This window comes from Ustilago hordei (assembly GCF_900519145.1).
Source record: "Ustilago hordei strain Uho2 genome assembly, contig: UHO2_contig_02, whole genome shotgun sequence".
In the NCBI taxonomy this organism is placed as follows: domain Eukaryota; kingdom Fungi; phylum Basidiomycota; class Ustilaginomycetes; order Ustilaginales; family Ustilaginaceae; genus Ustilago; species Ustilago hordei.
Window position 1 is genome coordinate 2,314,282 of NW_024545252.1, and position 23,648 is coordinate 2,337,929.

The window sequence follows — 23,648 nt, forward strand, 5'->3', positions numbered from 1 at the left end:
ATACGGTACTTCTTACATCGGAAGTCGAGAGAGTGTGCGGTTGCGTGTGCTCAACATATTTCGGTGACTTTCCCTCAAGGTGTATGGAAGTGTCCAATATAAATTAGATTAAGATGGTATCATTAAGACGGTCATATACATATTGAGGTGGTATCATTGAATCCGAATCCGAGCGCTACCTAACCTTCCTGCGTTGCGCTTAGTGAGCGCCAACAGCAGCAGGCTGGTAAGCAGCGGTAGTAGCAGAAGTCTATGTTGTAACCAGCTGGCTGAGCAGCGTTAGCAGGAATGTTGGTGTTCCGCAACTGGGTCACTGACTGGGTCTGCACTGGAGCTCCATTACCGGGACCGCCAGTCACCGGAGCGTCGGTGTTAGCAGCCAACGCCTCCTTGTGACGGTGTCGCTCCTGTTCACCCGTAGCCTTGTTGTGCTGGGCACTCGCCAAGTGCTGTTCAGCATTCTGAGTCTTGCCACGGTGGTCGGCGAGAGACCTGTTGGTGTTGTCCACCTTCATCTTCTTCTCTTCCAATGTTCGAACAGCTTCGTTCTACTTGGCTTGGGCCTTCTCGAGTCTGGCCTGGAGTTTGTGCTCCTTCTTGATGGCCTTCTGGTGTTCCTTTTCAGCACCGGTCCCAATAACCCGCCAACCCAACGGCCACGATATCTGGGATGCACCACAAGTGGTTGCACCTCTCACCACCTCCACCCGACACCCTCGATGGACACCTCGACCCGCCAACCTCTTTGATCCCCGCAGTAACGTTATTGATACCACCACAGAATCTCTATCTCAACGAACAGAGCCGCTCCATCGCAACGCCACCAATTTTCTCGATTCTCGCAATCAACCTACGGTATCAACACCTTACCCTACTCACTGGCCTACATCACTATTCACGACGTTCACGTCCGACTCTGTTAACAACGAGGAAGATAACACAACTCTGGCGCAGCACAACCTACCACCCTCCACGGACAATTCAAACATGGAACGACTTCAAACTATGAACGCAACCGACATTGCGGCCTTTTTGAGAGGGAACCTAGCGCAAAACGACGGCTCGCAAGCAGACGACTTGCAGGAAGACGACTTGACCATGGCACCGAGGCCAGCGACACCACTGGGATCAAATGGGGATCACCCCCTTCACCAACTTCTCGATGAACCCGACGATGAAGACCGAGAAGATGCCCTACTCATCGCGACCGCCGAAGCGGGCTCGCTGTTCACGGCTTTCTTTGCCGGTGAGTTATAACCCGAAGCACTTTTCACATCTCATCACGCTTTAGTGGGGTGCGCCAGCCCACTCGCCCGTCTGCAGCGAAATGCAGACAGGTCGCCTACGGACAAGGGACATTGGACAAGAAAGTGATTACGGCCGGCCTGTGGTCACACGGTGTTTCACTCCGGGAGATGTTTAGTTCTTCAGCATGTATTCTTCCAGATCTGGGTAGGTAACCAGAAAAACACAAGTCACAAGTAATCAACACTAGATTTTGGCAGACTTGAGCTGCTTGTCGTCAGCCTTGGCTTCCTTGGCGAGGATCTTTTCTTCGCGCTTGGCTTGCTTGGTGTTCATGATGTTAGATGTGTTGTATGTGTGTAGATGGGAGTGAAGGGTATACGGAGTTGTTGGAAACACACACTTGGTTGAGTAGAAGGTGAGGGATGTTTATATATATCTTTACCGACCGTGGGAAAACTCTTTGCACATGGCATAGGAAAGTGCTCTGACGTAGGCGAAGCAATCTTAGGCGAAATAGCCCAAGGGTCAAGCTCTCAAGTTGGCAGTCCAAGTTGCACTCGCCACTATAACCGTGCCGTGTCTTACGCCATGCCACACCTCGTGTAGAAACCTCGAAGCCAAGCAACTCGCCTTCTTGTTTCGAATGCAGTATTAGACACATAAGCAAAGACACGTGAGTGCAGCGCACAGTGTGAAGCAACGATGACGTCATAACGTCATACGTTTTTGCTCACTGGGCGCGTGGCGTGGAGTCAGAAAGGAATAAAAACCAAACAAAGCACGGCTTTTTTTTTTTTTTTTTTTTTTTTTTTTTTTTTTTTGAGCTCTGCTTCTTTTCCTGCACTTTTGGAGCGCTCTCTTTGCTCAGTGCTATCACCCGTTGCACCCAAACCAGACGCTGATTCGCCGTTAGCAAGAGTCATGCTAAAGGTTTCAATTACCGAATGAGGAGTTCAAAACAAAACTCGTTCCAGTCGGAGTTCAGCTTAGCCCAGTCAAAGAAGGGTAAGCTTCGGCAACGTCCTCGTTGATTCTTTTCTGCCGCTGCAAAGCATAGCGATGCAAATAGAATTGTGTTGGCTCGAGGGTGACATGGATAAACATTACGCCTTGGCTGATTGACCGAAGCGCCGTAAGGCATGACGAACGCGCCAGTGGACGTCACAAGTGTAGCTTTGCCAGCCGCCTTTCGTGACGATGTACAATGGACCTGTCACCATCCTCGAAAATAGCATTCTCTGAACATGACTACGCCGAAGTTACTGCGGAGCACGGCATGTATACGCCACCGACCTATACAACTCAAATAGAACCCTTCTATTCCCTATTGTGGCGGTCGGCATTCGGTGTTGTTCGCACAGCATCATCGTACCGAATCGTTGGTGGTTTTTAGAGTTGCGCATGGCTCGATATAGGTAGCCGGTGACGTTGGAGATGTTCGGAGCGCTTATCGCCGTTCCTGCTGGGCACCCATTTAGCTACCCTAAGTTGTGCGCTGTGTCGGTAGGAAGCTAACATCACAGCCTCGGTGGTGGGAGTCTTCTGAAAGATCATCGTCAGACATAAATGACTCGTTCTTTGACGTCCTGCCCACTCAATGCGGGTTATAGTTTGTGGGTTTAGTTTAATTGGCCGCCAGTTTGGGTGGCGATACCTCGGGTCGGCTGCATGCGGAAGTATGATCTTGATGAAGAGCAGTTTGTTTTGTGCTGCCGCCGGATGAATGGTGTGGAAGCTTAATGATCATGTTGACGCAAAAAAGAGACTTGTGATGCACTGTTAGGCCGAAATCATCAACAAGATATGGATTCATGAAGGTGTTGGTTTCGACCCTTCATCTCGCGAATGCGCGACGCGCGCGCTCTTGTCCCACTGCGCAAACTGAAAGAGCACTTTACACGACGTGCCAACTTGGTGGAAATTAGAGCACTGCGCAGCCAACCAACTTCCTTCCGCACAGACATCTCAAGATCATCTCTCTGACATCACCATCCTGTCTTTCCTTCCTTATCCGCTCACAAATCGCTTCACTTCACCTACACAGTACTCAAGCACCGCCTTACGCATTCGAAAACCCCGCATCAAGATCAATCCCAACACACCAGAAACTTCAACAAGAGGAGAAAAGATCGAGCAACAATGTCAATCGTCCACCTGAACAGCGTCAAAATCCTCAACGCAGAGGCCAAGTTCGAAGACCCTTACATCTTCAAAATCACTTTCGAATGCATCTCACCGTTGCAAGATGATATCGAGTGGAGATTGGTCTATGTTGGATCTGCCGGAGATGAGAAATATGATCAAGAATTGGATAATTGTATGGTGGGGCCTGTTCCTGTTGGTATGTATCACACCAATATCAACCCGAACAAGCTTGTCTGAGAGCTGATTACTGATGCTTACCTCTCCTGTCCTTCTTTTCGCCATGTCTTACTCTGCCGGCTCTGCGATGTTGTGTTTTGGTCTTCTACGATTTGCTTCGCTCTGTGCTGCTTCGCTCAAAATTGGGCTCCTATAAAACAACCCGCTCCGCCACGCTCGACATCCCCATCTCTCGCCCACCTCCGCATTGCCTCGCTTCGCTCCACAGGCATTAACTCGTTCGAATTTGAAGCAGCAGCCCCATCCCCATCCAAAATCCCCCCTGAAGACCTTCTAGGCGTAACCGTTATCCTTCTCACCGCCTCTTATCGAGACCAAGAATTCATTCGAGTCGGATACTACGTAAACAACGCCTACGAGACAGAAGAGTTAAGAGAAAATCCTCCAGAGAAAGTAGACTTGACGCAGGTTAGAAGAGAAGTTCTCGTAAGCAAACCAAGAGTAACGAGGTTCAACATCAAGTGGGATGATGCTGCTCCCGTTGCTGCCTCGACATCAACAGGATCTGCGGGGATGGCGAATGGGGAGGGTGTTACTGCATGAAGAGAGGGAGATGGTGTAAAATTGAAATAGTAGATGTCATTGTCACCTAAAGAGAAGATGGTGTCGTGTGCAGATAGTAGGAGCGACAAGAAGATCGTTGAGGTCTGGGTTGCGAGCTTGATGAGTGATATGGGATGATGCAGATGCTGTTTGATTGTGTGAGGAGTACAAATACAAATGAGGCTGTAGAGGGTTGAGAGATAGCGGCTGACAGAAAGATCCTGGTTGGGTATGCGATGCGAGTTCATATGTCGAGATTGAAACTGAGTGTCTTACAGATCGATGCAATGCGGTTGATGCCGATGAGGACGCTAGAGACCGACTCCTCTTAGCGCCTCTTCTGGGCTCCAACACCTCAACGGCCCAACCCCTGCTCCCTCCCTCCCCAACACATCGTTCATCCCATACTCGAACCTCTTCGCCAACGGATCCCCATACCCGATGCTCTTTCCCTCCGGCTTCCACAACAACCCAACCTCATCCAAATAATCAGTCATACTCGCCATCCCGCTTAACGAGTTAAAATAGATCGCTTCCGCCCTACTTCCGAACCCGCCCTCCAACATATACGCCAAATGTCTCTGAATCAAACCCGTATGTAACCCCCAATTTGTCGCTACCTTGAAGAAGAATCCTACTGCCTCACCCGGAGTCTTGTCCTCCCCCGCAAACAGGGCCGGATTAGCTAGCAACCCTCTCGCACTCATCGCTCCCCTGCACCCCGTCTTCTTCCTATACCTAATCGCATCGTCCAAAGTCCACACATCGCCATTAGCAACACATGGAACCAACCCTCCACTACCCCCATCTGCCCATCTACTCGCCGCTCCACCTTTACTTCCCCAATTCGTCCTGAACCCGCACGTGTTTGCCGCGTCGACTGCGAACTTGATCCCATCTAGATCAACCGGTTGCGTCGAAGTTTGCCATCTTGTCCTACCATGGATCTGCAATACTGAGGCTCCGGCGTGTAGTGCATTTCTGACGAGAGTATCGGTGAGACGAAGGTCGGGATCGATTCGGATCTTGACGGAGACGCAAAAGTCGGATCCCATACGAGATTTGACTGCACGAACCATATCACGAACCGTTTCGGGTTGACGGAGAAGATAGGAACCAATTTGTTCTTCGTATGCCCATGATTGTGGACAGCCGCAGTTGAGGTCTACGCCGTCGACAAAGGGTCCAATGAGTTCGGATGCGTCTGCGAAGGGTTCTGGTTCGGGGGATGCGAATTGGGCAATTAGTGCTCCTCGTACCCTCACTCTTTGCTTGGATACTTTTCTTTCCGATGCGAGCTTTTCTCGTTGGATCTCGCCCACAGTGCCGTTTAGATGGGAGCCAGGGGAGTTAAGTACACGCTGTGCACTCTCCGATCCCTCGATAGTGGCAGGGAGGAGGTCGTACGTGCCACGTTCGTACTGATTTGTGGAGAACTCTGAGTTTCGTGCTGCTTCAGTACGACTGAACTCTCGAGCGAGAGTCATGGGTGTGGTGGTGATATGTGTTTCATAGCGAGATACGAGCGTTCGGAAGGCGAGTTTGGAGTAGCGCACCATTGGAGCGCAAACGTTGAGTCCGTGGAACGCATCGAGGAGGAGGTGCGGTGGAAGTTGGACTGCTTCCGGGTCGTACTTCGGACATGGGTCTGACGAGGAGCTCACGCCGGTGGTGGTGTCGAAACCGTTTATTCCAGGCATAGTTGTAGGTGGACGCGCCTCGAGAGGCTAGGATGTTGATCCGTTGTGAGTAGATCGAATGTAACGGGGGAAGGAGAAGGCGTGGATAGGAAGAAATGCAAGGGTGCAGGAGGCGGCAAAGTCAAATTTCCAAGGTTCTTGATTCCGAGAGCCGAGTTTTGACTTCGACTTTTGGTGATGTGTGAATAAACAGGGTTAACATTTTTCCCCATTCCCTTCCGACACATCCCAGACTGTAGCCTAGTCGTTCGTCTTGCGTCAACATACCTCATGGCTGTTAGGTAAGCTTCGATGATGAATCCGGCTCTATGTAAAACGAACCATAGACTCCGCCTTGAAGCATGGAGTTCTTTGCTGATCGATTTCAAGCTAGGCAGATCGGATGATTGAGATTTTTAAAGTCCGCCTGAGTGTATCCTGGCCGGAAATCGTGCTGAAAGGCATCAGAAGCAGACTCAACCTCCCACAGAGCAAGGTGTAGACTGCGCTGATGGTGAGCTTGCACTAATGAAAGCGGAGAGGGAAGCGGCATCAGAATCGACAGCAGAAGTTTGTTGTGAGATATCTGCGTTTGGCGGGACTCCCTCTTGTCCCGTCTGCCTTCAACCAAGGTATTGAGATCCCGACGATCAGGTACTGGCTTCGCTCACCATCCCCGACCATTAAAGCTCCACTCTTTCATCATCCGATCTCATCAGGGCTGTACGGAATCCGAGAACATATAAAGATGTCGCGCGTGAATCGGAAGTACCCAAGTCGGGGCATGAAAGTATATGCGAGATCCTTTAGCTTATAGCTTATGGCAGCTAAAGCGATCACAAAGTCGTCTGCAGAGGCTCATCCATGCCAAGGAATGACTTGTGACGAGAAGTCCGATCAAAGTATCCAGCTGGCGGGTCCAGAACATGTTCTGCTGATCAGCTGCCAAGCAATCCCCACGCTTTGACTGCTTCCACCAACCCAAATGGCGTGTGGAAAAGTCGGCCTCCGTCCCAAACCCCTTCCCTTCCAACTCCGATGATGTTACCCGTGCAAACACCATCCCGCGGTACAGTACAGAAGCTGGTATTCATGCCGCTGCACCATGTACGGCATACCTCTTGAGGTCGAAAAGAAAGGAGCATGGCGGGGAGCGGTGTAGAGAATGTCAGGCGCGCTCCAGCATGAATGGTTGGTGAAGCAGAATGCTGCGGGCTTGACGGGACCATTGCTCGAACGGTCTTCTGCTCTCGAAGCACTACTTCCCGCGATTCCTAGACGAAGTTTACTCACCTCCGCTGACGTCCTTGTTCTCCTTTTCATAATGTCGCTCTGTAATGGAATCGGATGTTCGATGCGAGCAAGGGCGCGGGGGATTTTATAAGCCATCTTTCTTGATCCGATTTGGAAAAGGTCAAAAGGCGGAAAAATGCCAAACATGCCACTGCAGCTTAACAGTCGTGGTTATTGTGGTCGTTGCTGTCGGTGTCGTCGGACATTGTTTCAGAGTATATATAGAACGAAAGCTTGGCGCAGACAGACAGAAACCGGAACGGCGATAGGACTGTATGAGAAAGCAAACATGTCAATCTCTTAGTCTCTTGCTCTCACAGCCCTTCTGCCAGCTGGCTAAGCTAAGCCACGCACACACACAGCAATGTGTCGAGAGAAGGCTTTCTTCTGCGTTCTGCTGTGCACGGCGTCTGCCCGCTCTTGTCCGTCGTATTTGAGTGTCCGTTGTGCTACGTCTTCCTTTTCGTTCTGCAATTGCAACTGCCAGCGCTCAGCTTTCACATTCCTGGATCGCAAGTCGTAAACAATCGTGTTCTTCGCGTTTCCTTTTCGACGAGGAGCACACGGACAATGGCAACTTGCCGCAGGCTGCCGATAACCGCATCCGCTAGATGAGTCGAGCGATCAGCTGTTTTCCTGCTCGCTGCTCTCTCCTCGCTGGGCCGTGTTCGAAATTGAGTTCTCGAGGCGAAGCAAGAAAGCAGGAAAGCAGCGAAGAAGGGGAAACGAGGGCGCCGTCTGCAAGTCTATACCACCACCCTGACAACTGTCAGCAAACGAGGCTTGTTTGACACTCCGATCCGTTCCTCCCTTTCCACTTCGTCTCATAGAGACTTTGTCTGATTGTCCATTCTGAACTTCTGTTCCTCGAGCCCGCATCAATCCCTCTCTGTCTATTCTCCGTGCCAAGGCCAGACGATCAAAGTCGAACAAGGTTTTCGGTGCTGGAAAGGTCTCCTCCACAACTTCTTGCTTTGATTCGAACTCTGGTCCTCCTCATCCTCCTGCTCGACCTCTTTCCCTCAGCAATCAAGCCCTTTGATGCATCTTACTGCCCTCAGAAAACCCTATTTTCGCCGTTCGCACCACAGAGTCGAAACTCTGTTCCCGTCTCCACTTCCACTCAAGACCAGACCTGAGCTACCAGTGTAGTGTGTGTACATTCCTGACCAAGAGCGGGACTAAATACATGTTATAAGAGGCTAAGGGCACCACTGTACTTAAACAGCTTGACCTCCGTGGTGTCCGCTTCCTTCCCGACCTTTTCCTCCACTCTCTATCTCTCATCCTCCTCTTTCTTGCCTTTGTCTCTTGGAATCTCTCCTAAGTTCAGCTCAGCTACAACGCGAATTGCCACCATTCTGGCATCCACATCGCAACATCCAACTTCACCATTCCCTCGCGAACTCATATGTCCGTCTACAGCCTGTTCTTCTCATCCCAGCGACATCCAGCTTGTAGCGACACTTGCATATCAACTCCGTCAACGGTCCTGCACATCATCACTCCATCATTCCCACTTTGGTCTCCTTCAAGATGCCGTCCTTCCCTCAGCAGTATGACTACGTTGACTCGGGCAGATTCCACTACGGCTACGACCGTGAAGAATACCCTCACTACGAACAACAACACGACAACGGCGGCGTCATGTCACCTTGCGTTCAACCTCACTCGCGCACCATCTCGCGTCCTCGTGTTGGTATGGCTTGCGAGCACTGTCGTAAAAGGTAAGCTTCATCACATTCCTCGCCATCATCACGCGTCGTCAAGGACCACATCACTTACACCCTTGCTTTCTCTTTTCTCTTCAATGTTCGTGTTTGTGCCGAGTAGAAAAGTGAGATGCGACGGCAAGCAGCCAAGCTGCGGTCTCTGCAGCCGACTCGCTCACGTCACATGTGTCTACGTCAAGGTGACCCCCGAGCAAAACGCGGTTCTACGCGAAAAGAAACGTCAATCCAAACAACGCAAGAACGCAGAATAAGAAGCTGCCCGTGCCAACTTCCACAAACACGACACTTTCCCTGCTTACCATCCCTATCGCAACACCGGCCTGCCTGCCCAGTCAGGCACCTACCGCAGCGGTGCTGGCTTTTCATCGAGCGTCATCGATGACATCAACACTCAGCGTGCCAGTGGAATTCCCAACGCTCCAGCTCTGCCTCAGACTGGCACTGTCCTTCAGTCCAACCAACCCCAGCAGCCATCGAGCGGCTACTTCTACGATGGTCGATACCAGGCAGCTCCCGGCACCAGCACGGGGGCGAATGCGATATTCAACGTTGGTGCAGGCATCAAGGGTTCTTCTCGTCGTCCGTCGGTGATGGCTCCTTATGCAAGGAAGCAGAGTTTTGAAGCAGCTTCGGTGATCACTACTGCTGGTGGTTAGTCTCGTGCTTCAGAAACTAGATCTTTTTTCTCCTCTTCCACCTCTAGCTACCGCTACGACCCGATCCCCAACGACGCAAACACTCTACCAGTTGCAGGTGGACTCAACATCCTCACCCCTCATCTGAACACGAACACCACTTCGTACTACACCAACTCGACGTTTCGTACCCCTATCACCGAACCTCAACCTGAAAGGTCCATGTCAGCATTCACTCCACAACCTTGCCTCGTCGAATACCAGACTTCATCTCCGATTCACACTCCCACTGCCACTCCCACCCGCCCACAATCTGCGTCGGGGGCGGGGGGGATATTTCGACCATCCCAATCGTGGGGTGGAGGGATTTCGTCCCCCCTCCGGCTCATCATCTAGCCTCCTCGCTCACCATCAGCAGCAATGCCTTAGTTGTTCACCCACAACCACCGCGACTTCCCCCTCCTATTTGACCAACCTCCCTTCGTTGGAGAGAGCTCCGTCCAGAACGGATTCTTGTTCGGTTGCTTCGCCCGAGACTTCTCCCCACCATGCTGAGGATTCCGCCACCGTTTGGGGTGGCGAGCAAAAAAAGCAGTACTGGGGTGGTTCGCAGCAGAATTGGGATTCGCAGGCAGCCGCTGCTGGAGAGGAAGTCGCTAGCTGGGCAAGTCAAGTGAACCCTGGTGGAAACGGTAAAGCTTGGGATCCAGTTGTGTCGCATTACCTGCAACAGCCTAGTCATAGCCCAATCTAGTGCTCTTAAGCCCAATCGAATCGTCCGCTGACAGGCTTTTGTCAAAATCGCAAATCGTATCGCATTGCATCCGTCTCGTTTTGTATTGTTATATCATTATATCCCCTTAGCGCGTGAGTGTCTACTTTCTTTTCTGTGCCACCAGCATCTTCTCACGGAAGAGTCGTTGATCTCGCGCGCTAGTCCTACATATCATTATATCCTGTCCGTTCTTAGCAATCCATGATTTTGTTGTCTCTTCCTTCCCTCCTTGTGTCTGTGAATGTCTGGGGACGGTGAATGACGAGATCGACAAGAAAGCAGGCTTTGTTTGATGTCGGTGAAGAGGTGATCGATGCTTGAGTTCTTCCCACCTTCCCTTTGCAACCCGATCTCGTCCGGCGAAGCAATAACCTTATTAGGATATCCTCTCGACAGACTCTGGATTCTTCTTTAAGAGCACTGCGAGTGACACTCTCTCGCACCGTCGCGGTGGCCCAACCATGAGACGCTAGATTGAGCACGCAAAGGTTACTTCCCGGTGCTTCAGTTGCCAAGCTGACTTACACAGCTTTTGTAATGACACGACCAGCAGTGTCTCCTCACCTTCCGAAGCGTCGAGGAGGCAGCTCGTTGGTCGGCTAGACTCTGCCACTCCATCGACCAATATAGTTCGGCTTTGCCGAGCATCATCGCATCTTCCGCTCGCCCACATCAAAGCTCCACAGCTCCATCACAAGTCGCATCCCCTCACACACTGCCGCTCAACGTCACACTACCTCACACTACCTCACACAATCGCAACGTATGAATATGATATCCAGGCAGAAGAACCGTACTGGAGAGTGTAGTTAATGCATCAAAAACACGACATGCGCTACATCTATTCATTCAGAACAAAGAGCAAACGTCGATCGAACAGTACACTACTTTTACTTGCCCTGGGGAGCATCCTTGAAAGAAAGACAGTGCTCCTCACCCATAGCGGAAACAACGGTGACCATGAGGTCCTTGCCGTCATCGAAAGCAGCCTGGATCTGCTCACCAAGATCACCATCGGGAACACGGACATCGTCCTTGGTGTCACCATCGTTGGTCATGAGGTTGAGGAAACCGTCGTCAATGTTGACGAGCTGGTACTCGTCACGCTTGACGTGGGGGACGTCCATGTTGTGGGTGGAAGGCGAAATGTCTTCGTACTTCTTCGAGGTGAAGATGTCGGTAGCAACAAGGTGCACCTTGGCGTGACCATGCTTACCGGTCTTGGAGGTAGACATGTCGATGATCTGCGAGTCGTTGAGGGAAGAGAGAGAGGAGGATAGGTTGTAGGGTCAGATGGTTGTTCAGACGGAGTGGGGCTGTGAGATCGAAGTTTCTCGTCATGGTTGCAGTGCAGTTGTCGAAGCAGAGTGCAGGTTGCAGAGGTTGAAACGATCGGCTGACGCTGAGGGAGACAGAAGGTGCGGCATCAATGGCATTGTGGTTGTCACAACATGCGAGGCAGTATTGCAAGATGCAATGCATAGCGGGGCTCGACGGCAGCAAACTCGGGTCCGACCTTGGCTTCAATTCGCGACTTCCCATGCACCCAGTCCTGACTTTGCTTGTGCTACTCTTCAGCAGCACCGTGAGGACACCTGTGACTGCACCGAGACAGAGAAACTTGGAGTACTGGAGCTGAAACTTACCTTGCAAGGGCGGCCCTTGATGACGACGTGACCGTTCTTACGCAGAGCAGAGCACTGCATAGGGAAGGTGAGCGACGAACCGGCATCAGCGGTGTCGAAGGTGGCGTTGTGCTGCTCGTCGTCGGAGGCGGACTATTGTTGCGATAATTGTTGGGAGAAAGAGGGGAGTGAATGTCAGTGATCATGTTCTATTTGTAGAATGAACCATGCGACCGATCTGAGCTGCGCCACCGACTCGATATCGTTGCTTATCTGCAGCGCGATGCAGTGACGAGATAGCAGCAGCTGCGGCGATGCTGTACGATGCAATATAGAGCCATGAATTCGATAGCCTTCGCTGCTATGGAAACGAAATCGCTCGACGGGCGATCATGGTCGAGCGACGTTCACGCTGCTGAGATTGTCATAGCTGCAAGCTGCAAATCCAGCGATATCAATCGGTAACAGCCTTGTCGCAAACTCTAGACGTCGTCAAAACGTACCATTTTGGCTGATTGATCTACAGGTGGGTAGGTGGTAGTGAGAAGAAGAAAACCGGCGATAGCGCTATTGTGAGGACCAACGCTCTGTTCTGGCTGCTGCTTGCTGCTGCGACAAAGTGAAAAAATGGCCAAGGCTGGGCTTGCTTGCGAGTCGTTCGAGAAGATCTGCTTTCGCTCTCTCTCTCTCTCTCTCTCTCTCTCTCTCTCTTCCAATTTGGCCCGGTCTGAGGTGGCACTTGGGCAGCGTTCTGTACCCAATTTACGCCCTTCTCACTGCAAGCAAAAGCGGCACACCATCCACACCTCAATTTTCTCTAGAGCAGCAAGCGCAAAAAAGTTTTTCAGTCTCTTTTCCCAGATGCTTTGAATACAACTTCGCAGACGTGGCTTTAAACGCTGTGTCGAAGTTGTAGTCATGAGGAGGGCAAGAATTACAAAATGGTCCTAGAGTTGAATACAGTCTTGTGTCTGCCTTTTCTCGAAATGTTTGCTTCGGGACAGCGAGGCCAAATCCCTCTTTGTGGCTCTCTCGCACACGCCAACTCTGCACACAAAGAGAGGATGAGAGGGCTGAGCTGCCGGCCGGTTCCGCTCAAAACTACATCGGGCCCGATTCTATGCTCGAAGCTTGTATCGACGATGCTATCCTATCATTACTTCGTATCCGAACCGCTCAGCATCATGCTCTTGCGGCATCCGCATCTGCCACGGCAACGTCGCTGACACTGAGCCTTCCACTGCTTGTGGCTCGCACTGGGGTGTATTCGTAGGGGTCAAGGGGCTAATAAGCCTCAATGACACGATGACTCGACGCTGCCATGCTTCATTGTTCCTTCCGATGCAACCAGCGGCAAGTGATGCTGAGGAGCCATCATAAAGGGTCGCAGAGAGCAGGGAAGACCCTATCACACGTGCTGCCCGAGGGATGGAAGAATATTGCCGTTTGCTCCCCATGAAGGAGCGACATTGATGCTGTTGCGACTCCATGGATCCGAACGGGCGGAAGACTGCCTCGGCTGACCACATTTTCTGCCGGAGAAGGTCCTTTAGAGTTGATATCAACGACTTAGCAGTTGATGCCGGTAGAATGTTTCGTAGCGCGGTGACGTCCGACTCAGCATCGATCTGTAACGTCTACCCAGCATTGTTTTGCTTGTCATGTGGTTGATATAAGAGCCGTGTCAAAGCCAGCTTCACCCACAACCAAACGATCATCAACCAACAACACCGCCAACATGTCCATCCTCAGAGCATTCCAAATAGGCATCATCATCAGCAGCACTCGTCAACCCCGAATCTGTCCCCAGAAACTGCGTTCCACACGGAACCAGGCAGCTGTCAAACAGCCTCAACCTGCATCAAAGGTTCAACCTTTCCCCTGTCGCTCTGTCGCACGAAACAACTCGAAAATTCCTCCGCTGTCAAATTCTCAGCCATCTCACGTCGAAATTTTGCCATCTCACCCAAGTGTGAAGCAAGGGGATCAAAAAGGAAAAACGTGACCTGCTCGCCATCCAACCATCATCCCGTGACCTGCTTGCGAATATTCACGACTCCAAGCCCAACGCCGCAAGACCAACTCACACTCTACGCGTTTGGCCAACGCGAGTGATCCAACACCCTGCATTCCAAGTCCAACATTTCTTGCATCTTCTTTCGTTCCTCGTCGAAGGCTTTGCTTCGACGCTACTCGAGTGCGATCGTCGTCGTTGTGGTCGTCGTCGCGATCATTAGGAACTAAGACGCGTCAGAAGTGGTATAGTGACCACGATCTAGGTTTGATCATAGGGGTTGTGAGAGCGCTAGTGCTTGTGAGAGCATCGAAGACATAGCGACAACAGGGTCAAGGACAGGTGCGACGCATAAAGAGGCTGTGAGCACCGGGTTTCATCAGTGATAGTCTGGACGTGATCTAGGCATACATCTAGCCAACAACGACAAGGTAGCATCCACTCCCTCAGCATCTCGCACCATGTCAGCGGCAACAGAATCAGCAGCACCAGCTCATCAGCGCGAGGGTGAGCACATACAACCCACTGCCAATGGTCACAACTCCACTGCCAACACCACTGCCACCACCACCGAGCAAGCAGCAGAAGATGGACCGCAAGAAAACACAAATTCCGCAGCTCGCAACGACACCGTCGCAGCCGCCGCCGCCGCTCTCGAATCCACCCCAGACCCTGCTGAACGCGACGTATCCAACATCCTCGCTGGCCTAAACCAAGAACAGCTCGCCTCGATCGTCGCCGCTGCTCGCGCCTCCGAAGCTCGCAATGGCGCCGGCTCCACCGAGAACCCCAGCGAAAATACTCTCAACGGCGAAACCAACTTAGGTCAAGCAGCAAGTGCACTCACCAGCATCGCATCCGGCTTCAAACGCACCCCCGGCAAAGACACCCCCACCGCCGGTGCAACTTCTTCCCAAACCTCCACCGAGTTCAACGGCGGCACAAAAGACCTCAACCCAGCCACAACCGCCGCCATCACCGCTGCCAAAACCGCCACAGGCACTGCCACAGCCGCTGCCATCGCCTCCCTTGGCTCCCTAGCAGCCGCATCCCACACCCAACAATCCCAATCAACCACTTCTCCACACCAACAAGAACCTGATGAATCTCTGGATTACTCTAACCCAAATTCCCCTGGTGGTTCTCGCAAACGTCCTCGTGGTCCAGAATTGGATAGACAGAGGAAAGATAATCATAAAGAAGTCGAACGTCGTCGTCGCTCCGCTATCAATGAAGGCATCACCCAGTTATCGCATATCGTACCTGGTTGCGATGCGAAAAACACAAACAAGGGGGCAATTATTCATGCTGCAGTACGGTATATTCAGGATCTGAAGCATAACGAAGCGAATAATATCGAAAAGTGGACACTGGAGAAACTACTGATGGATCAAGCGATGGGTGATTTGACTCAACAGTTGGAGGAGGCGAGAGCTCAGGTAGAGAGGTTGAGAGCTGAACTTGATGAACGATTTGCCTCCGAACATCAACAGGATGCTAGTGGGAAGGGGCAAGCAGGGGAGAGTTGAAGCACACGAATCGCACTTCGATTATATCCTTTTTTTGGAACGCTTGTATATTCGTAATTCTAGTCTCGTTTTATCTACATATCTCCCAGAGTGATTACCATCGAAGGGAAAGGTTCTTATTCCTAACCATAGGACGCGTTGCAATGATCCCCGCCGAGAGGATGGATAGCGTCAGTAGCAACTGTGCTTTGTTGAAGCTCTCCTGCAAGATGTCGAACTGCCCAGACGGGCTGACCCGAGTGAGCACCGTATCCAATCCGTACGCATATACGATCGCTGTGGACTCGAGAAGAGCAGGGCCAGTGGCGAAACTTCGAATCTTTGCCGCTGGGTAAACATGGTTGATTACCCACTTCGGATCTTCGGGGATGAGTGGGGAGTAAGGGACCATGTATTCCTCCGCTTCGGACTTGCTTGGCTTTCCGATAGGTCGTCGAGGGTCGAGCAGTTTACGAGGAATGGAGACGAGCGAGTCTCTGTCGGTTGAGATAAGGAGGTTTTTGAGCGAGATACCAAATTTGGTTGAGGTGGTGGAGAGGGCGTGGATTGGGCCTCCCGTGTAGATGTATGTCTGGAGGTATGCCACTGGAAGGATACCCGAAGTGGTAGATTGGGAACTATCACCGGTGAAACTGCTAAAGTTGCCCTCCAAGCCGGACCAAGAGGAGGAGAGACTGCGCGTGGTGGCTTTACCCTTGACCTCTTCGGTAGGGGTGGAAGGCTGTTCGTAGATTTCGATTGTGACAATGTGAGTCGAGAGTCCTTCGTCCGGTGTTCGAACGCTGTAAGTTGCCGTGATCCAATTTTCGACCAAGTGTGCATGGACAGGTTGGGCTAGATCGACATCATCCAGTTGCAGCTCGTACAATACTGCACCTGTCACTGTGTCCAACAGGTACAGATGGGCCTGATTACTCTGCCTCGTAGCTGTCACGATCACCCTGGCGTGGGGGTTGAGATACTTGTACAGAGTCGATCGGTCTCCCAAAACACGACCATAAGAAGCGATCACATCCTTACTCGGCGCCTGTACAACGTCCAACACTTCCTCACCTTTCGGCACTGTCCATGTCCAAGCCTGGCTTGACCTGTGAATGCTGCTCACACCCTTCTCCACCGTGTAACCGACGAACTTAGCTCCAGCACCCGCCGACGCAGCAGGCCCTTGTACTGCAAAGAAGTACTTATCCGAAAGCGGCTCGAACCTCTCCGCAACCGCAAGTGTATCAGGATAGAGGAAAAGATTATTCTGCTGATCCACCAGTCCCAAGCTCAGCTGCCTCTCCACTGCATCTTCCACACTCTGCGGCAACAAGAACGCATCCTGACACCTCCCCACGAACACAGCCTGGCCCGAGCTAGCATCGTTTCTAAACTCGCCCGTCAGGGGGTTCAACTCGAACACTCTCGTCGTGAACAGTCCTGGCTGCAACTCCACCTCAGCCACAATAGCAAGTAAAGGACTCTTCCCATCGGTCGAAAGTTCTCGAACAGTCTGCATAAACTTGATGTTGATCTTTGGCTCGAGCTCTCCTTCTCCCTCGCCGTATCCGATGAGGGACTTCTCCCAGAGGACAGTGTTCTTGGCGATGGTGTCTAGTGCGTAGAGCTTGCCTTTGGCAGTAGCTACAACAACGACCTTACGGAAGCCGAAGGGATCACGGAATAGCTGAGAGGTAGTGTTGGCATCAGCGACACGGGGAGCGAGGGAGGTGGGTTTTTTCTCCTGTTCTTGCTTTTGGCGTGCAGGTTTATTGCCTTCTTTGACCATCGTGGTTGTTGCCGGTGCACTGGTCGAGGTGGCTGGGCTAGCAGAGTTAGAGCTGGATAGACCGAGCTGTTCCAAGCTGCCATACGAGCCGGTGGCGAAACGAGTGACAAAGGCAACTGTGTACTGCGGCAAATCCTTGAGCGAGAGAGTGTGTCGGATGAGCCGATGAACAAAACCCTCGTGATCGAGACTAGCAGCTCCGCCAGGGATAGTGGTGAGCTTCTTCTCCGGAAGATCGACGAACGCAATGTGTGTAGTCTGTGTCAAACCCTCTTCCAAGATCCACTGGTGCTGATCTTCAAGGAGCATTCGCACAGATCCACTCGAGGTGACGAGAACAGTACGAGTAGCCAACTGATACTGCCCAACCTGACTAGCCTCGAAAGTAGCAGCGTGGACATTACCATGCAGATCGTGATCCCATTGGAAAGAGAACCCGCTGACCTGACCATCACCGCCGTTCTTGGCATCAACCCAAAGGAAGTGGAAGTTCATCAAATGCTGCGATCGAGAGAAAAAGATGCGCTGAAGGTAAGCTCTACCTTGTCGGTCGTAGGTAGCAGCATAGACTGCATCGTGAGCATCCTCCTCAAACTCCCAGAAGCTGGTGAATTTGGCATCGGCCGACACTTTGAGCACCTCGGCAAGGCCGTCGGATCGTCTACCGATGAAAAGGCCACGGTTGGAAAGACCAGGATCGACGAGCCCGGTAAAGACAGAGTCGGCACGCTTGGCATAGATGACCTGAGGCTGGGCGAGGCGCTTGCTGGGAGGATCGAGAGGAGCGGCTCGAACGCTTCCATCCTTGTTGAGCCAAGCGACCCACGAGCCAGGGTTGGCGGTGGGAGGCAAGTTAGGCAGTTGGTTCCAAGGAAGAATGACCACATCGGCAGCTTTGTTGAGGCTGGACTGGATCTCGTGCGAGGTGAGGAGCTCACCGGTATGTGCCGAAAGTGTGGTGACCGAGATCGAGTTGTAGACCGAGCCAGTGTTGCGTAGAAGCGAGACGACGTAAACCTTGTCCTTGTTGGCGACGACACGAATGACCGAACGACGAGATATGTCTTCGTTGGGCTCCCACTTCCAAACCTCTGCACCGAAAGCACCGTTGAGTCTGCGAACCGTTCGAGCGTTGGAGAGGACGACAACATCTGGTGGGACCTCCGCCGTAGCCTTGTCGGTCAAGAAAGCAGCGTCGGTAGCGGGGAAGCCAGGCTCCGGAAGCAAACCATCGCGAATGTTGTGCTGAGCAGACTCCCAGATGAGGAAGCCAGTGAAACCGTGATAAAGCCGAACGTTGGCACCTCCGTTGCCGGAAACCGTGAGAGCAACCTCACCAAACTGCTTGTGAAGAAGAACCTGGTCGTGCTCTTCAAAGGTCTGACGCCAGACGATAGCACCGTTGCGTGGGTTGAGGGCGCCTACAGCGTTGGACTCCGTTGCGACAAAGATGGCGGTCTGTGCCTTGTCCTTGATATCGGCATCGGGTTTGATGATTCGATGGAAACGTGGCGAGAGATCAGGTGTCGCCGAATCGTTGGAAGAGTGAGGTACGCCAATACGGGGTACGTGCCAGTCAATCTTGCCAGCTTCAGCTTTGGAGAGAGCGGAGACATTGTGTACACCCAGGAGGAGCGTCAGGAAGGAGGCGAGAAGGGTGACGGCGGCAAGACGGCCGAAGCCGAAGCCGTACCGACTTGTGGGTGAAGTCGGGTGTGCACGCAACATGTTAGGCGGCTATTCGCAAAGTGAATGCGAAGTTGAAGTCGTTCTGCTTTGTGTGTGGTGATGAGTTCAAGAAGAAGGAGTAGAGGTGAAGAAGAAATGTTACTCCCTCAAGATGGTTTTGCGCTTGCACACCGCAGTGTGCGAAATGAATTGACCGCTCCGACCGTGCGCAACTCGAATGTGTGTGTGTATTCTTCTCGACGTCCAGCGAAGAGGTACTGTTCGTGCGAAGCTCTCTCGCTGTGAAGTTGAGCTCGAGCTTCTCTGAGACTGAGGCTGAGACGCGTTCTTGAGGTTGGTGCGCTCATCGAAATCCAACTTTCATCGAAATCGAATCGGTGATCAGTGTACGCGAAGCCGACCCTTCGAAAAAGGCACGAGAGAGCCTCTCAACTTTCACAGAGAAAGCAAGAAGGGTCTAAGCGTCCCAATTTTCCTTTCTCTGCGCAGCAATCGGGCATCCCGGACAGCAGTCAAAAAGCAAGACGATTCTGTTGTAGGGTGTTCGACAAATAGCGTTGATCACAAGTATCAATTGCAACAATGATCATGAACTACGTACAAGATGTTTTGAATGTATATATATGTCTTCTCGTGTATACGTGTACGATACAAGGATGATGAGGCTGAAACGTAACGGGGAAACTTTGTTGGTTGTATGATAGCCGGTATGCCGATGCCTATCGCGACAATCAGTTCGGGCCTACATGGTGCATATCCGGGTAAGTGAAGTTGGCGAAGTATGTGAGAATGAAGTAGAGCTCACATACTTTTACTGATTCTTTCGCGCCTGCCCTGCGAGTGTCAGCAGCCATCGAAGGGTCTACGTTGAAAGGCGCAGCTGCGCAGACACACAAGCGAATAATCGAACACAACCAATGCGCGCTCTTTACAAATCTCGGTCGTGCCTCGCTCCGCCCTCGCCCCCGCACTGCTTGCTGCATTCAGCTTGAACACGACCATCATCTCTCTTCCATTTGTCCTCCTCTCCCTTGCTTTGCTTGCCAAGACCATCCTCTTGCAACAGGCGCTCTCGACGCCACATCTAGTGAAGCACCGTATCTGCAGCGTCTAGCTCTCACTGGTCCTTATCGCATCCGAAGTCGGGTAGACAGCTAAGCGCTTCCCATCGGACCAACGAGACAGGACCGTCGACTTCCATCCTATCGCTTCCTTCCGATCTGCATTCATCCGTTTGCTTCAAGCAAGTCTCGAGAAGCGTGTAAGTGGATATTGTCGGCTTGCATCCGACAACTCGGCCTGTGGGCTGCAGCAATCGGCTCTTCCGAGAAACGGGAACACCATCTTCCCACGACGCATCAAACAATCACAGCGCCTCTTCCTCTTTCGGCCTCTTCCGACATCTGCACGTCATTCCGTCGCAGCTTCACCATTTTCTTTGATCATATCCGTCGCTGTGACATAACGGCTCGGATACACTCTCCCCTGCACCTTCCTCGGCGCTGCATCCGATTGCCAACGCCGCCCGCTTTCACCGAGGGCACATCGGGAGCGCGACCGTACCCAAGCCTGAAAGCACTACTTCTGCTTCTCTGAATCGACAGTCTCGCTCCGCAGCGCCGCAACTATGCCGAAAGACGACTCGAAAAACTATCGGCATGATGCCGCAGCCTCCGGATCTGCCGCAGCAAAAGACGACGATGACACCAAGGATAAACCCAAAAAGGTGCTCCGTGCGTGCGACGCTTGCCATCATCGTCGAGTGCGTTGTAATCACAACAATCCTTGCAAAAATTGCATCCGTCTCAACATCAACTGTACTTGGATCAAAGCATCCAAAGGCAAACAGGCGTCGGGCCGACGTATCGATCTCCTTCGAAAAGGGCACAACCCGGCTGCTGCCGACCTACCTCATTCGCCATCCAATGCTCGGCCGTTGAGCGATCAGCATGCTCCGATGACAGCACCCAGTCCGTCCGGCTTACGTGTCATTTTGCCGCCACCGGGAGGAGCCGGACCGCCTGCCTCGCACTCGCACTCGCCTCGTCACTACGCGCCACCTTCTGGAAGCTCTGCGATGAGCCCGCCAGGTATGCCTGCCAGCGCTGGTTCGCCTTCCTCGATGATGGGATCCAGTTTCTACCCTCGCGATGCTCCGCCCATCTCGTCAAGGAACTCGTACGGTGGTGGTGGTTATGGCAGATACGATGCCAACGTTGGTGGTCCTTTTCCTCCTGGTGCGCCTGGTTCTGCTCATCATCCTTCACCTTCTTCGCACTGGTCCAGTCCCTCTTCGCGCTCGCCCGGACATCGATACCCTTCGCATGGCGGATACGGCCAACAAGAATACCCATCGTCGAACATGCCTCCCTCGACCTCTTCTTCGTCCAGCCACCACCAGCATCATCAAGGATACCGGCCGCACCTTTCGCCATCGCACGCCTACTCGCAGCACCAGAAGTACCAGCAGGTCCCACCTCATCACGCATCTTCCGGTGCGCCTCCACCTCCTCAGCGTCACCCATCGAACGCCAGCCAAGGCGCGGCGCAAGCGTCAGGCTCCAACCTCGGCTTTGCGCCTTCCGAGTCGTTCTCAGAAGGTCTAGCTGGCTCTTTCTCCGAGCTTGCACCCGATGTCGCCGCTAGCCTTCGCCTGCCTGGCTTCGACACTTCACTCGCCGACTCCTACCTCAATCCGCAAGAGGGCAGCGATCGTCGCCGCAATGTCCTTCTCGAAATGAATGCAGGTTGCATGCCCATGGATGGCCCAAGCAACACCGGCAACGGAATGGCCGGACAGCCCAACGGCCACAGCGGCAGCGGCAGCAACAACTACGACCCCTACAACAACGGCAGACAAACCTTCCTCGACGTTCTCGGTCAAAACAGCCAACTTCTTGGCGGCCCTTCCTCCACTCCTGGCTCCGTCACTTACAGCGAACCAGATTTCAACAGCAACGAACCTCATCCGCTCTCCGACTCAGTACTAATCCCAAGCATTGCCATCTTCTTCGAGCGTCTTCAATCGATCATGCCTGTTTTCACCCGTGCTTGGATCTTTGGTAAGATTGACAGGGGAGAGCATCGCACGGATCCACAGCTGGGGGCGATGTTGATTGCGCTCAGTGCATTTGCGCTTTGTCAGCCGGTCGATTCGGCGGATCCGGTCGACAGTTCTTCGCGCAAGCGAAGGGTGAGGCGACTGTTGGAGGAGTCGGTCAAAATGAGAAACAGTGCGCTGTTGGGTAGTCATCCGTCGTTGGAGGCTATCATGTGCTCCTTCTTTATCTTTGGAACGCTGTTTGGGCTGGGAGAGGAGAACGCAGCTTGGTTCAGGTTGCGTGAGGCTGTCACGCTGGGATACTTGCTCAGGATCCACGAGACATCTTCGTACGAGCATATGTACAAAGACGAACAGGAGAGGAGGTTGCGAGCGTATTTGCTGTTGGCAATTACGGAGAGAGCTTATGCTATTCAGTCCGGTTCATCGATTACGTTTAGGGGTAACCCGAGAAAGGCAACTGACTCGATCCGACGAAAGTTCGACGTAGCACAGTTGCAAGACTTCCCCAACTTGCAGAGCAGGCTGTTCGATGTGGTGGATGAGAAGTTCGTCGATTGCTGGAATATGAAATGCCCTGGTCCGGGATGTGACTATTTGGATGCCAAGCGAGCTGTTCAGTTGCATAGGGCGATCAAGGAGAGTGACGAGGATGAACAGAAGGAGAAAGAGTCTTTCTATTGTGATAGAGCTTCTTCTTCCGGTGCTGTGCGAAAGGAGAGCTCCTACCACAGGCATCATTCTTATGGTGGAAACTCTCACTTCTCGGAGAGCGGGACGAAGATGGAGGATCCAAGCAGCAACGGAGGTCATGGGAGCAAATCTGATTGGGATAAGTCGAAAGTTCAGAAAGCTGATGTAGAGGTTACTCGACAATGGTTACTGAATCGACTTTGGATGACTTGTCGGAGTCATGGGTTGCTTACAGCTGATGCACCCGAGGAACCTTTGCGGATCGACTATTCGATCGATATCGCCCGTGAGACGCTACGCGTATGCAACTCCCTCTCCCTCCGATCTATGGAAGCTCACGGTATCGGTCTTACACGCAAACTCAACGATATCGCTCAAACCCTAGTCATCGTCTGTCGTGACTACCCAGCAATAGCCATGTCAGTCCCGTTCGAAGGTGATCCGATCAAAACAGACCCAACTCTCTTTGGGCCGTACTTTGGTCCCTCCCCACCTACAGATGGATCTCAACACCAAAGCCCGCCCAGTACAGACCACCCGATCGATCATCCATCAAACAACTCGGCGGGGACGGCAGGAACAACAACTTTAGGTGTCGTACCCTTGGACAAAGCCTTTTCGCCAAGCTATGCGATCGAGGCGATCCTACACAAGTATTTGGATATCTTCAAGAGGTTCAGAGGTGGTGATCATCCCTATTTGCCGCAGTTGGTGGAGGCGGTAAAGGAGTTACCGAAGATGGCCGAGTTGAGCTTTGACAGGTTCTTGAGGGAGATGGGGTTGTTCTAGTCAACATCGATAGGCTCTTCGCAGTGTTTCCTTGCCGATAAGGATTTCTTTGTTATCTCACCGTATGCACAATATTCAGTCAATGATACCGAATATCACACAGTCACACATGGCTCCGCTTGTTCTTGAATGTGAGCAACGTCAATCGATGCTTGCTTGCTTGCTTTGAGTGAGTACGCATGGTGAGAG

At 52.4% G+C, this 23,648-nt stretch overlaps 10 protein-coding genes across 10 annotated transcripts; 6 read left to right on the forward strand and 4 right to left on the reverse strand.

Annotated features, from left to right (window-relative positions):
* Positions 1-600: 600 nt before the first annotated feature.
* Positions 601-1,257, forward strand: UHO2_01518 (uncharacterized protein; the record flags this gene model as incomplete). The annotated part of the gene is made up of 1 exon (XM_041553985.1): positions 601-1,257. One exon carries the CDS (start codon positions 601-603, stop codon positions 1,255-1,257), a length of 657 nt encoding a protein of 218 aa, XP_041409919.1.
* Positions 1,258-1,491: 234 nt separating this feature from the next.
* On the reverse strand, positions 1,492-1,581 carry UHO2_01519 (uncharacterized protein; the record flags this gene model as incomplete). Its single annotated transcript, XM_041553986.1, has 1 exon — positions 1,492-1,581. One exon carries the CDS (start codon positions 1,579-1,581, stop codon positions 1,492-1,494), a length of 90 nt encoding a protein of 29 aa, XP_041409920.1.
* Positions 1,582-3,387: 1,806 nt separating this feature from the next.
* UHO2_01520 (uncharacterized protein) lies at positions 3,388-4,173 on the forward strand (the record flags this gene model as incomplete). Its single annotated transcript, XM_041553987.1, has 2 exons — positions 3,388-3,589; positions 3,839-4,173. The coding sequence occupies 2 exons, from the start codon at positions 3,388-3,390 to the stop codon at positions 4,171-4,173; spliced, it is 537 nt and encodes a 178-aa protein (XP_041409921.1).
* A 311-nt stretch (positions 4,174-4,484) lies between these two features.
* On the reverse strand, positions 4,485-5,873 carry UHO2_01521 (uncharacterized protein; the record flags this gene model as incomplete). The annotated part of the gene is made up of 1 exon (XM_041553988.1): positions 4,485-5,873. The coding sequence occupies one exon, from the start codon at positions 5,871-5,873 to the stop codon at positions 4,485-4,487; it is 1,389 nt and encodes a 462-aa protein (XP_041409922.1).
* A 2,808-nt stretch (positions 5,874-8,681) lies between these two features.
* On the forward strand, positions 8,682-10,267 carry UHO2_01522 (uncharacterized protein; the record flags this gene model as incomplete). Its single annotated transcript, XM_041553989.1, has 5 exons — positions 8,682-8,872; positions 9,024-9,078; positions 9,211-9,533; positions 9,582-9,830; positions 9,910-10,267. The coding sequence occupies 5 exons, from the start codon at positions 8,682-8,684 to the stop codon at positions 10,265-10,267; spliced, it is 1,176 nt and encodes a 391-aa protein (XP_041409923.1).
* A 911-nt stretch (positions 10,268-11,178) lies between these two features.
* UHO2_01523 (putative HYP2 - translation initiation factor eIF5A.1) lies at positions 11,179-12,419 on the reverse strand (the record flags this gene model as incomplete). The annotated part of the gene is made up of 3 exons (XM_041553990.1): positions 11,179-11,532; positions 11,935-12,066; positions 12,417-12,419. The coding sequence occupies 3 exons, from the start codon at positions 12,417-12,419 to the stop codon at positions 11,179-11,181; spliced, it is 489 nt and encodes a 162-aa protein (XP_041409924.1).
* A 1,232-nt stretch (positions 12,420-13,651) lies between these two features.
* On the forward strand, positions 13,652-13,918 carry UHO2_01524 (uncharacterized protein; the record flags this gene model as incomplete). The annotated part of the gene is made up of 1 exon (XM_041553991.1): positions 13,652-13,918. One exon carries the CDS (start codon positions 13,652-13,654, stop codon positions 13,916-13,918), a length of 267 nt encoding a protein of 88 aa, XP_041409925.1.
* A 470-nt stretch (positions 13,919-14,388) lies between these two features.
* Positions 14,389-15,456, forward strand: UHO2_01525 (uncharacterized protein; the record flags this gene model as incomplete). Its single annotated transcript, XM_041553992.1, has 1 exon — positions 14,389-15,456. The coding sequence occupies one exon, from the start codon at positions 14,389-14,391 to the stop codon at positions 15,454-15,456; it is 1,068 nt and encodes a 355-aa protein (XP_041409926.1).
* A 94-nt stretch (positions 15,457-15,550) lies between these two features.
* Positions 15,551-18,955, reverse strand: UHO2_01526 (uncharacterized protein; the record flags this gene model as incomplete). The annotated part of the gene is made up of 1 exon (XM_041553993.1): positions 15,551-18,955. The coding sequence occupies one exon, from the start codon at positions 18,953-18,955 to the stop codon at positions 15,551-15,553; it is 3,405 nt and encodes a 1,134-aa protein (XP_041409927.1).
* A 1,588-nt stretch (positions 18,956-20,543) lies between these two features.
* Positions 20,544-23,459, forward strand: UHO2_01527 (uncharacterized protein; the record flags this gene model as incomplete). Its single annotated transcript, XM_041553994.1, has 1 exon — positions 20,544-23,459. The coding sequence occupies one exon, from the start codon at positions 20,544-20,546 to the stop codon at positions 23,457-23,459; it is 2,916 nt and encodes a 971-aa protein (XP_041409928.1).
* Positions 23,460-23,648: the final 189 nt, after the last annotated feature.